Source organism: Xiphias gladius, chromosome 20, assembly GCF_016859285.1.
Source record: "Xiphias gladius isolate SHS-SW01 ecotype Sanya breed wild chromosome 20, ASM1685928v1, whole genome shotgun sequence".
In the NCBI taxonomy this organism is placed as follows: domain Eukaryota; kingdom Metazoa; phylum Chordata; class Actinopteri; order Istiophoriformes; family Xiphiidae; genus Xiphias; species Xiphias gladius.
This window is the reverse complement of record NC_053419.1, coordinates 17,555,178-17,568,183: the sequence shown is the minus strand read 5'-3', so window position 1 is coordinate 17,568,183 and position 13,006 is coordinate 17,555,178. Positions and strand designations below refer to the sequence as shown.

General features: G+C 44.3%; 1 protein-coding gene across 1 annotated transcript; it reads right to left on the bottom strand.

Moving 5' to 3' along the window:
* Positions 1 to 111: 111 nt before the first annotated feature.
* Positions 112 to 12,793, bottom strand: dhx29 (DEAH (Asp-Glu-Ala-His) box polypeptide 29). Its single transcript, XM_040157322.1, has 28 exons — positions 12,461 to 12,793; positions 12,043 to 12,116; positions 11,759 to 11,872; positions 11,543 to 11,672; positions 11,296 to 11,435; positions 11,066 to 11,203; positions 10,280 to 10,406; positions 10,028 to 10,186; positions 9,167 to 9,335; positions 8,727 to 8,847; positions 8,198 to 8,593; positions 7,850 to 8,116; positions 7,552 to 7,695; positions 7,072 to 7,248; positions 6,689 to 6,829; positions 6,155 to 6,299; positions 5,918 to 6,038; positions 5,700 to 5,784; positions 5,368 to 5,456; positions 4,480 to 4,608; positions 4,214 to 4,289; positions 3,869 to 4,093; positions 3,557 to 3,693; positions 2,518 to 2,608; positions 2,111 to 2,407; positions 1,700 to 1,831; positions 1,303 to 1,399; positions 112 to 505 (listed from the first exon to the last, which is right to left on the bottom strand). Exons 1-28 carry the CDS (start codon positions 12,630 to 12,632, stop codon positions 450 to 452), a joined length of 4,149 nt encoding a protein of 1,382 aa, XP_040013256.1. The 5' UTR covers positions 12,633 to 12,793; the 3' UTR covers positions 112 to 449.
* Between the last annotated feature and the right edge of the window lie 213 nt (positions 12,794 to 13,006).

The following is a 13,006-nucleotide window of genomic DNA, read 5'->3' as shown; positions in this document are numbered from 1 at the left end:
TGTTAGGCTCTGTTTGGTGCCTGCATTCACAGTTGTCTATTTATAATGTATATAATATTTAAGGCAGTATTTTATTTTCACGATCAACCATGACGTAATGAAAGGTTCAAATGAAAATTAATACAGTTGTATTTCCACCACAGTTGGCAACATCATTATCTCATTATTGATTTTTACTCTCAAATTTCAGGATGTCCTTTTGCATTTCATATTCTACAGTCCTCCTCAATGTGAGTAAGAGTTCCTGGTAACTATCGGTTCATCCTTAGGACGCCCACATCTGTCCTGTGGGTGCTGTTTGTCCGCAGGTGTTAATCCTGAATAGCGGAGTTGAAATGGGAAGCAATTTGTCAGCAGGACCACTGGACACAGAGCCTGTTTATAGTGTGTGAAAAGGTCCTGGTTTTACAGGTTCTTCTTCGACAAATAGCCCTTTTGGTGGTCCGATTTCAGGCCCCATGCTCTGATTTGATAAGCTCCAGAATCATCTGGATGGTTCTCTCACCTGCAATTGATAGAGACAGACTGGATCAGATCAGACCAGAACAAGCGAAAAAATACTTTGTTTTTTTTGTCATATTTGCCGGCTATAACCTTATAATAAAGTGTATCTTTGGAAGGTACATACCGTACATTACAATACAAAATGTTCAATTTAATAAACAAAAAAAAAAACAAAAACAATTTGTCTTGAAAATAAAAATGGATGATGTTAGGGTTTTTCATTTAAATTGTTTCTTTATAAAAAAAATGAATGAAAGACAATTTATCTTGAGAAAGATTGTAGTAACAGTCAGTGTAACTCCAAATTACACATGAGATTATACTAATACACACAATTAATACACATTTGTTGCCATAGTGCGTATTAACGGCGGCAAGAAAGCCTATGTGGGATGGACTCAAAATAAATTACAGCGCCCATGTTTATACTGAGGGATCATGTCCCCCAGTGCAACAGTGTGGCTCACTGATGTGTTTGTAACAGCTGAGCTCTATAGCACAGAGGAATAAGGTATATTCAAGCAAAACTTGTTGTTCTTGGGATAAACTCATTGTTGGTTTTGGTCTTTTCATTTGTTGACAATAAGAAAAATACATAATAATCGATAGACTTATGCTGCAACAGCTGAAATATAACCACTGCTTAGCCATGCTTCCATTAACTGTAGGGAGCAACTTAAAAAGCAAAATGCATTAATTTTTCACCATTATTTCTTAGGATTTTTCAGTGTAGCCAGTGTTAATTTTAATTTGAGGCTGCTCAACGTAGGGATAAAAAACTTTGACGGTTGGGTTTACCTTCCAGATTCATTCTGGGATTCTCCAGCTTCTTCTCAAGCAAAGAGTCCATCAGCTTCCTCAGGTGTTTGAAGATCACACCAATCCGTACGGGAGCCTTTGAAGGGGAACACAGATTGAATCAAATGAGCCTTTTTCACAACAGACACGTTGACAAGTCATGACAAGAAAAGTGCAGGTTTACAATTAATAACATCAATGATGGCTCTGTTGCATTAAGTGTCGCAGTGAGCCTACATGCACAATACCAGGGCCCCCGAAAGTGGAAAATACCTATGAATCCCAAACAATATCTTTTTTTGTAAGCCTACAAAGTTGAGTTTGCAAAGACACAACTGCTGCTGCTACAGGATGGGACAGATGAGGAACCCAGAGCAACCCCGGGTGGACATCTGACCTGAAAGTGTATCCATCCGTCTAGTGTGATGAGCCTCTCTCTGTGCTGAATATCGATGTCCCCTCCGAACAGCAGCATGGGGAAAGGAGATACCAGAGTGGTGTCTCGCAAGTAGATCTTAGTGTATTTCACCTGAGGATAAGCAGGTTTTAGCAAAAAAGTGACTTAGAACACACACACACACACACACACACCCACACAGGTTTATTTTGTCCCTTTTGGGGAAATTACATAGACTTGCATTCATTTCCTGGAGACTTACCCTAAACCTAATCATAACCACTAACCCAAAAATCATCTTTTTCCTAATTTGGGACACAGCTTTTGTCCCCAGTTTGACAAACCATCCACAATAAACAGGTCTTTAGTCTGAACCCCCCCCCCGGACAAACACACACTCTTCATCCCTACCTTCTCCTGGTACAGCAGCCAGCCGTGTGTCTGCAGGTTGCGGTTAACAGATGAGGGATGGACCTGAGCCTTGCCTTGAGGGGTCTCCACTGTGCAGGCCACTCGCTCAAGCATATCCACAGAGGGGGTGCACAAGACCCGGGCCACGCTGTCGTAGAGCCCTGCCGTCAGCACGGCGTTCAGGACTGAGATCTGCTGCTTGGACAGCGAGGCCGCCTGCGGCTTGGAGCGAGAAGAGGAGCGAGACGACCAGAAACCTGCCTGCTCCATCATCTTCATCAGCTCGTGCTTCACATCCTGGACGGACGATGTCAAACATTGGGTGCCGAGAAAATGGTTTGTGTTAAAATAAGTGAAAGAGGAGCCCAAAGGGAGAGTGTGCGTGCAAATGTATGTGTGCGTGATACCTCTATCGTAATGAGAGCTGTTCGATTGAGGAAGTTTTTCCTACAGTAGGACATTTCTGCTCTCGGCCCCTCAATCTGCGAGTTCTTCCACCTAACAGTATGACAGGGAAAAAGGTCAGCAGAAAGCAGGTCCGACCGTTCATCGAAGACTGCGTCACAGCGGTATTCTTGCTAAAGGCAACGGATTTTTGACAGAAGTTGTTACAGGGTTTCTGCAGTGTTTACCAAATGAAATAGAAGACTTTTTAGGACCCTTTTAAGACCACATAGAATGAAATGTAATACCTGTTTCCAAATCATACTACAGTCACACCGGTCAAAGCATGACGGAAAAACAGTCGGGACAATGAGGCCTCAGTTATTCATTAGGTCCAGGATTTGTTTGACAATTATATCACATTGCTGTCTGTACTTCCCAGGTACACATACCAATACTTCTGGTGATATAATTAAACAATTAACAGGACCTGGATCTAGATAAGTGATAGAAAAATTGATGGATTGATTAGATACAGAGTAGACCATCTTCCTCGCTGCTGTGGCTAGCAGCAGCAACAAGTCCGATGTTGACTCCGAGTCCACAGCGACGGACTGAACAGCCTCCTGGAGCACAACCCACTGTTGCGCTTTTTTAAATTTATTTATTTATTTATTTTTTATAGACGTATAATGTCTCCTGTAATCTGGCAACCACATACAAAAAAATATATAACTTGTGTTACTGTCTACGGCAGGCAGGATAAAATATTCAAGATCTTTATAAATGCTTTTTTTTAAGACTTTTCCTGACCTGCAGATATTTGTTAAACCCTAAAAAAACATTTTGATTTGTAATCTTTCTACTCTTGTTCTTTTGTACTACTGCCTGTGTCCTATGGCTCAGCAGGCAATCAAAAGCACGGCTTTGATTCTTATTGAAAGCATCTCAGTGACATTAAACCAGTGTCAGTGTATGATCAACGGCCTTCAAAAATCCCACACACGCCCCCTTCAGGAAAATACACAGTCTTTAAAAAGGTATTTTCAAAATAGTCCATACCCCAGATATGCATTGTATATGGTCAGGTGATCAGAGTTGGCCAATGCCAGTGCAGCTTTGGCCAGGTTAGCTTCATCCTTTCTGTGCATTGGTGTGGAGAAGGGCGACTTCTCAGTGATGGCTGCTGCGATCGTTGCCTGAAAAAAAATGTTTTACTAATATTCATGGCAAAATATGAAAGTAGTCAGGATTCTACAATACATAGCTATGACATGATATAGTAATAATAGTAGTACCAAGATATAATCCTACTACAGTTGCAAAAAAAACATAGTTGGAGTGGTTGTTTTCTAATGAGGCAGCGGGACGTACTATGGGCTCCAGGCAGCAGAGGATGGCGCCGTAGATCAGCATCTTGCCAATCTTCACGTTGACAGGCAGACTCGCCAGGTGGTGTCCCAGAGGGGTGAGGAGATGATTGCTGGGGTGACACGCACCGATCTTCCTCAGCAGGTTGATGGCATTACTGACCGACTGGGGCTGAGGAGCATCCAGCGCCCGGCTCAGGAAGTCCTCCGGGGAGCCGTACTGACATTTCTAGCAGAGGGGAGAGAGGGGATCAGGGGGAGCGCAGGAACACTCAAACAGAGGATTCAATAATCTTTCCACACGAAGAAGAAGAAGGTAAAAGCGATGGCCTCAGTATGGTTTATATACCATAATATGAAGGCAGAGCTCCTCCAGTGGGACCCGTAGTATTTCTGGTATGGAGTAATCCATGAAGGCATCAAACCTGAGGTCAAACGGGTTAAACAACAGAATAGCAAATGACCAAAAACAGGAATATGACATGTGTAGTTGTTTTTCTTTTTGTCTTTATTGATTAACACATCCTATATATATATATATTGAATGGAAATGATTTGTTTTTCTGCTTTGTGTTCTTCATCCTGTCTCTGCATAGTGAGTGATGAGCTCCATGCCTGTATTTTGGGTAGAGTCTGAAGCAGAACCCGTTCCGGACCCGTCCCGCTCTCCCCTGCCTCTGGAGGGCGCTGGCCTTGGAAACAAAAGTTTCCACCAGAGAGCTCATCTGGCTGCTCTCATGGTACCTGAACGACACAACACAATAGAGTTGACGCCCCCTGCAACCAGCCTCAGTTTTGTTACTGTATTACCCATTGTTAGCCATTACTGCAATCATTAGCCCCGCTAGCGCCGTGGTCACCTGGTCTGTTGGTCAGTCACCACTTTGGTCCAGAGTGAAATATCTCAACAGGTGCTGGAGGGGATGCTATGACATTTTGTAACGTTCATGGTTGCCAGATAATGACCCCTAACGACTCTGTTGGTCCTCTGACGTTTCCTCTTGTGCCACCGCGAGGTTGACCTCTGGGGCGCCCCCAAAAGTCTCTGCACAACTCTTGGACGGACTGTCATGAAATTTTGTACGGCCGTCCGTGTCAACCTCAGGAACATGAACTGAAATAACTTTTTTTGATTCCCTTAACTTTTCATCAAGCCCCTTCACCTGCTAAGGACATTCCCGTCAGCCTCGGCTGTACTCGCATTGTGAGCATGTTCGCATGCATACATCAGCATTCAGCTCAAGGCACTGCTGTGCCCAGGTACAGTCTCCCGAAGCTGCTAACATGGCTGTCGACTCTCAGTCTTGTTTGTCTTGTTTCATTTCAGTCTCAATTCACAGAAGCAGACAGTCGACATAAAACATATTTTGATGACTGAAGTCATGAAACAGATCGAATAATTTAGGCTTAGGGTTCAGTAATATGTTGTAACAGAACGGGAGACACTATATTAACAACACTATAATATGCAGGACTCTTCTGGATTTGTTCACCAGCCCTTACTTGTTTTCTTTGGTCTTCCCAGTGTCGATGACAAACACGACGTCAGGAATAGTCACACCTGTCTCGGCGATGTTAGTCGACAGCACAATCTAAAAACGAGACAGAGCAGTGGGGGTTGTTAGGCCTTATGAATATATTTGTTCAGTCGCTCAGTGATATCATTTTATTTTTATGGACTATTTAAACAGTAATTTCTGTTTCAAAACATGAGAAAGTCGCAGCTGGTGGTGTGAAGAAACAGAAATTTCTTTTAAGTGTTTTACATTATCAAGAATCTGCTATATATTTTTATTTTACAATGCTTTATGATACAGTAACATATTACGTTTTACCTTCCTAATACCAGCAGGGGGCACTGTGAAGGCAGCAGCCTGGTCCTTGGATGAAAGAGTGGAGTGGAGAGCAACAATCCTGTACCTTGAAGAAACAGACACAACTCACAGTGAGACGGAGGTGAAAGGTCAAGTTAAATGTGCAGTGTAGTGTGTTTCACCATTTCTTCCTGAGTGTACACTGGATTAGAGTGCATTAGATTCGTGTGCCCAGCCACCTGCTTTTGTCCTTGAACCTCTTGTCTGAAGAGAGCAGATCGTACAGCTGCTGGATGTGAGCCAGACCGGGGAGGAACACGAGAACGGCTCCATCCAAAGCCGCAAATTGTGGGGATTTGTCTGGCAGAGACGCCACAGAAAAAAAAAAAACACCAATCTCACACACACGACAAGACCGAAACACGTATGAATATGGACTTTGTGCCGTCTGAAACAAGCATGATGATGGGTTGTACCTAGGTAGTCAATGAGGTCAACCAGCAAATCCATGTTGATCTTATTAGGGTTCATGTACTGCAGCACCTGCCGGGTCCTGCTACTGAAGTGGTCGAGCTCAGGACCCAGGTCCCAGCCTGAGGGGGAGTCCCTCACTATCACCTCCTGAAACAGATGGAAACACACAGTAAATTAGAGTAGAATGACGATCCAGCCCCGTTACTTCACAGCAGATATAAATAATACCAAAAAAATGTTTTTCCCCCAAATTTTAGCTTTGATTTTTGCCTATTTATTTATCAATATTTAATGTTATCGAGAAAAAACATATGATGAAACCGTGTTTTTTGAGGGCTTTAAACCCTGTAGTAACCCTGCACAGACTGTAGGTTCACTGCGGATTGCTGGAGATTCGAGCAGCAACTTACATAAATCAACAAAACAAGACACAAAATGATACCAGGATATATAATGATGAAAAAGAAAAAGACAAAGAGCGGGTTATATACACAAATAAAACACCACCATCGCACATAATACTGAGCCAACGTTACCTGGTGTTGTAATGTCTTGCCGCCTTTTTGGGTGACAGAGACGCTGACTTCCTCCTCTTCTTCAAGAATTTTCTGGCTGTACTCTGAGTCCTTTTCCAGGATGTACCCCGTCTGCTCCACTATGTCTTCTAAGTGAAACACCTGGACACAAATCCACAGGAGCTTGAGTAAAGTACATCCTGCTTCCCCGACCATGTCCTTAGGTTCATTTTTGTTCAGCTTTCAGCTCCTTGGTTGAATTTCGAAAACGCCTCTGTGATATGCACTAATGCTAAAACAGGTGCAGCTCTTCCCTGATATCCACTTTCCAAAGCATTCGAAATAGACAGAGGGATTCAATTAGATTCCGCATACAACTACACACAAACCAAAGGTCCTCTCACCTCCACTGGGAAAGTCCTGCCAGGGATGTTGATCACTGGGCAGCGGTTGAAGTAGCTGGAGAACTTGTCACAGTCCACTGTGGCGCTCATGAGGATCAGCTGCAGGTCGGATCTCTTCATGACAACATCTTTCAGGATGGTTAGGAGGAAGTCTGACTGGACACTGCGCTCATGGACCTGAGAAGATGGAGAGGAGTAGGGGTGTGGTTAAAGAGATGGAGCCAAAAACGGACAAGTCCAAAGAACGCGTTAGAGCAGGCTTCCCAGCTCGCTGTCTTGTTAGCCACATGCACTGACTTGGTTGGCGGGGTTGATTGAAGATCTGTGGCATGTTAGGGATTAGATGAGAGAAGACTAATGGTAGTGTGTGTTTGTGAAATGAAAAGAGGTGAAAACTGATGCGTGTTCTACAATTAGCAAAAAGGCTTTGAAGGATTTGACAATCTGCAAATAGCGTGTTTGTTCAGAAACTGTCAGTACCTCATCTACAATGATGTGCGTCAGAGAGCTGAGGTATCTGTCAAGCTGGAGCTTCCTGAGCAGAACCCCTGTAGTACAGTATAGCAGACGGGTCCACTCCCCAGACTGATTCTCCATCCGGATCTGGTATCCGCACAGCGACGACTGAAACGTGATTTCAAACACGAAACTCCATCATCACAGCAGGTGTCAGCGCATCCGATCAGCCTACACTGTTGTTTCTATAGGAGCTAAGCAGCGTGTTTTACACTAGGGGGCCCTCAAGTCTTAAGATGTCGCCGTAACAATGTATTTTCACCTTCGATCCCGGTCCATCCTCACAACCGAGCTCCTGACTGACTCTGCATGCCAGGCTCATGGCAGATATCCTGCGGGGCTGGGTCACCACGATGTTGCAGGGCTGTGCCGCTTTGCCCCCGGTCAGCAGCTCCTCCAGCAGGAACTGAGGGATCTGAGTGCTCTTTCCGCTGCCCGTCTCACCGGCCACCACCACCACGGGGTGGCGCTGCAGAGCCTCCAGGACACGATGCCGGTGTTGGAAGACGGGAAGCTGCTCTCGCTCTGCCTTAAAGGTAGGACACTCGTTGAATGACCAGGGTTTATTTTATGCAAACTGTACAATGTGGAAAAGGTAAAGTGTATTTACCTGCAGTTTGTGGGCAAGTGAGGACTTCCTCAGCTTCATTAAGAGCTCCCTGGATGCCTGGAGCGCTCCTGCTCCTTCTCTCCTCCCCCCTCTTTTATCACTCTTGTCCTCCAGTTCCCTCTCTCCCTCCCCAATATCAAGACCAGCCAGGTTCTCCCAGGACTCTTCAGGCTCTTCGTCCCCACCCCCACCCAGCCTGCCGGCCTGGTCTTGGGATTCAGAGCCCTGCCCCTGGCTCTGGTTCTGCTGCTGTTTGAGTCTGGTCAGGAGGCGGGAGATGAACTGGTCTCGAGGTTTGTTGGCAGCAGTGCGGCTCTCTTCCTGTTGCTGCTGCTCACTGTCTCTCCACTCCAACCACACATCTCTATAGGTTGGAGGAAGGAGCTGGTGCACTGACTGAGAGTCAAAGATTGAGAGGGGAAGGGGGTAGGAAGTCACTACAGAGACAAAAATAGATATACGGCTAAAAAAGAGCTAAACTGTGATGTTAAGCAGCGCGGACGAAGTGCAGTATGGTAACATGTAGTACCTGTCCTTTAACCAGGTTGTAGAGTGCCAGTGTGGCTGCCAGATGTTGAGCCTGCATGCTGTCCTCAGTCAGGATGGTGGGACAAACCTCCAGAACATCATCCGCCCTCTGAACACGCACCCTGATGGATGTAAAAACACCATTACAACACAACATATTTCTAACTTCAGTCATAAGTCTCTATAAAAGATGGGGCTAAAGAATCTCAGTCTACTACAGCGGGTTATTTCATTCTCCAGACGATGTAGCAAAATCATTGATTTTTTTTTTTTGTGTGTGTTGTCAATTAAAGTGGATTTTCAGCACATCAAGACTGCCTGTAACATGTACAACATACTGTATGAGGACACACACACACACACACACACACACACACACACACACACACACACACACACACACACACACACACGCACACACACACACACACACACACTTACTTAGATCTCCAATATCTACCAGCAGCAACCTTGTGAAAAGCCGGTGGCGGACTCTTGGGCAGGTTCTTTCGGACCCAATCGATGAGGAACTGTTTGGGAGACTTTCCTGTCCAGCTGCGAGCCGTGTAGTCAAAATTACGAATGTCCTTGGGCTCGTTCTTTTTCACAGCTGTGAGGGAAAGTGACACAAAACGATCAGCAACAGAGCAAGATGTCAATGAAGACAGATGGTGTCCTCCGAAGGCTCCGGAAAGCACAGCTGGAATCTTATTTATGCTTCAACAAAACATTTTTTCAGGTACAACATCTGCCAGGTCTTGCACTACATTACACTGAAAAAAAGCTATCAAGTTTACTGTGCTGATTTTCTCTGCTGTTTGCCTGGCAATTTGTCTGATTGAGGCTTCTTACGGTCCGAGTTTACATACTGAATGTTTCTTCCCTACACACATAAATAACTGCATCTCTCTTGGTCTTGGGCAAAATTATAAGTTTGCCATTGTAAATTTCAGTCACTCTCTACTGATAATTAATGATTAACTTAACCCATGTGAGCAGAGGTCATCAAGCCAAGCTGACACTGGAAACTTCCTGAATTTGTATCTAATAGTCTGATAAAATAATATAATAAAATTTGACTGATATGGTTTAGGAAAACTAATGGTTAGTGGAGTGGATGTGACATACAGCATCTATTATTTAATACTACACAGTATATTGTTACTGAACCATAACATTACAACTTGAAGCTACAGTTTGCCATTTTTTTGTATTTACTTTATCCTGTAAAACACTTTGAAAGTGTTTTGTTAAAGTCACTTGGTGAGAAAATTGAACTCGTTGTTTATTTGCCAGATATACCTTTCTCGGCAGGAGGCTCCTTTTCAGCTTGTTCAAATAAACTGAAGGTGATGTCCTCTTTGTCCTCTCTGACAGGAAGTATTTTCTTTTCCTTCTGAGGCACGTCCACCACTTTTATAGCTGGATTGAACATGGGGTGGGACTCCAGCTGCTTCATTTCTAGAAAGAGAAAACATATTTGTTTTATACAAGTCACAAGTGAGTTCGAAGAAGTTTTATAATTTCTGCACGACAGAGCTAAAGCACACACACCTTGCTGTATGATGCGTATCCTGTCCTGCGCCATCCTCTGTCCCGCCTTGTCTCCTTTCATCTTTGCAGCAGCTGCCATTTCTTTCGTGTCGTACAGTTGAGCAGTGAGGACCAAATACCGGTCATTCTACACAGCAAGACATAACACACACCACTATAGAACAACTGCAGCGCGCCACATACATGATGACATTTACTTTACTCGACTCACAGTTTCCTACCTTTATGCAAACGCTGAAAAAATACATATTTCAGTGCTGAAACGTGGTAACTTTTCTTGTAGGGCTCAAACTACAGAAGAAATGGTGGAACATCCATTCGCACATCTGATCAACATTTCTACATAAAAGTATGGAGAGCATTTTTAGTCATGCAAAGTGCCTGCTCTAGTGTCCACCATACAGATGTAATGTAAAAAAAAAGAAAAAAATAGAGCTAACAAATGGTTTGATATTTTTAAAAATAAGCTTATTCACTTTCTTGCAGAGAGTTTATATGAGAAGATAGATATCACTGTGGTGTCTGTATGGTAGAAACATGAAGGCTACAGTCGGCAGCTGAGAAGCTTAGCTTAGCATAAAGCCTGGAAACAGGGGGAAACAGCTAGCCTGGTTCTGTCCAATGGCAATAAAAATGTATCTACCAGCACCTCTACAGCTCAGTCATTCACGTTATATATTAATTCTTACAAAAACTCGTCTCAACAAGAAAGCAAATACCCCAAAATGTTAAATTACTATTCTACCTTTTCAAAAATGTATAAATCTCAGTATTAATTTGAATTACTGGGTCAAACTTTTCCTCCAGTTCAGGATTGTGCGCAGTGTTCTCCCCTCCTTCCTCCTCCTCCTCTTCATCACTGCTCTGCTCGGCATACCTCAAGATCCAGTCCTTCATGCTCGCAGCTTCATCCTTCTCTGTGGCCTGGCAGACACCACACACACTTAAAAGCTATGATATAACGTGTCGGCACACCTCTGTCTAGCCAGCACACACTTGTTAATGAACGGCCAAACCTTGGTGGTCTCTTTGCCGGCGTTGTTGGGTGCTTTGGGGCTCGGGACGGCAGGCATCTGCTGAGCAGGAGCCTGGAACCTGGGCCTGCTCCTCTGGCTCTCCTCCTGCATCTGCTGGCTGAAACCTTCTGGCAGCTCCTCTGGCAAAACAGACAATAAATGAAGAAAGTCAAAATTTTTTGGCACTGTTGCGCTCTCAAGGACCTTGCATTGATTGTATCAAAAATGACTGCTGATTCTCGATTACCATCTTTAAGGTTGAGGCAGAGCCAGTCGAGAGCAGAGTGGAGATCCCCTCCGTAGAGCACACTGCTCTTCATCGCCTCCTCAATGTGTTCTCTCTTAAAGTTGAACTTCTGCAGAGCTGTGTACAGGTCCTGCAAGCACATTAAGAGAAAGACGAAGTGAATACAACAAGATGCTACAAGACCAAATTTATATGTGCACGATGTTTTGTCTTTACCAGCAGTTTCTTGCTTGTAAGTCTGCCTGATATGGGCCCTTTGTCCCCATTCTCCTGTCTGAAGTCATTGATCTGCCTGATGATCTTCTTCTCAAGGTCGGCTTGGATAGCAACCTGTGTTGAGGGGTCAAGTCCCATTCATTGATAACATTTTGAAGGTTTTCTCAGTGTGAAACACACTTGACGAAATGGATGAGATTTGCAGCGGAACGAGTAAAGGGTCTTTTTCAGGCAATCAATATGTTGAAAGGTAAACAACAACAGGCCACAGCAGGCCGACCTACTTTGAGAATCGACTTGTCTGAGGCTGCACCTGTGTCGACCTGGGCAGTGTTGGCAAGACTGTAGGTCTTTGGAGCTGGAGTAAGGACGCAACAGAGCAGCGTGTTAGTTGGATTATAGCTTCCACTGGGAACACCGAGAGGAAACTGTGGGAGCCGACAAGAGGGCCCAACGTAACGTTCAGACACTGACTGATCACAGCACAAACACAAGTATGATGAAGTCATTGTACACAGGGTGGGGCACTTTTTTAAGAGCAACTATAGAATGCAGTTTTATCGGTATTATTAGACTGAAGAAAAAAAAAGACAATTTCAACACGCTTTGAGCTTTTCGACGGTGCAGGTAGGTTTCCGAGTAATACACAGTGGAGCCAAACACAGTCTCGGAAGGCTTTACCCCGTTGGCAGGAATTACCACCTTTTGACTTGTTGTCTTTGGCTGACTTAACCGGCTTGTTGCTGGCAGGCTGTTTCTTCGGCTCCTCAGCTTCGCTGTTCCCCGCCGCAGCGGCGGCACCACTCCTGCCCGCTGCTGCTGCTGCTGCTGCCGGGGTCACCGGAGCAGCCGATTTCTTCTTCTTTCCACCCATTAAGTCACCAAAACACAACCTGGATGTGGCCCCCTTATGCGGACAAGTAATGTCAGGTCATCGGCGAGGCCCTAAAAGGTGGTGATTATGAATAGAGAACAAAAATGAGGCCAGTATGTGTTTCTGATCTGTGCGTTTCCACGTCGGGTTGGACCACACGGCTGCCGTAGCGGATGTATTATGCTGCATTCAGGGAGAATAGGAAGAACAGGGAAAAACCTGTATTCCCGCAAAATAACATAGAAAAATAAATTAGCTAACCTTTTGTAATGTGACATATTTGTATCACTTTGTTAACAAGTGAAACAATACACAAACAAACAAATGATGGCTCCTACAAAATAAGCTGAACCAATTTTATTAGTGTTCAAATT

Bases quoted from the DNA above. Each gene is read 5' to 3' on its own strand.
- dhx29 (XM_040157322.1), bottom strand. From the start codon at position 12,632: ATGGGTGGAAAGAAGAAGAAATCGGCTGCTCCGGTGACCCCGGCAGCA. The intron at 12,117-12,460 runs GTGGTAATTCCT...TCCTTACTCCAG, and splicing joins CAAAGACAACAAGTCAAAAG to CTCCAAAGACCTACAGTCTT. The intron at 7,249-7,551 runs GTACTGACAGTT...CCATCTTCTCAG, and splicing joins CGCACATCATTGTAGATGAG to GTCCATGAGCGCAGTGTCCA.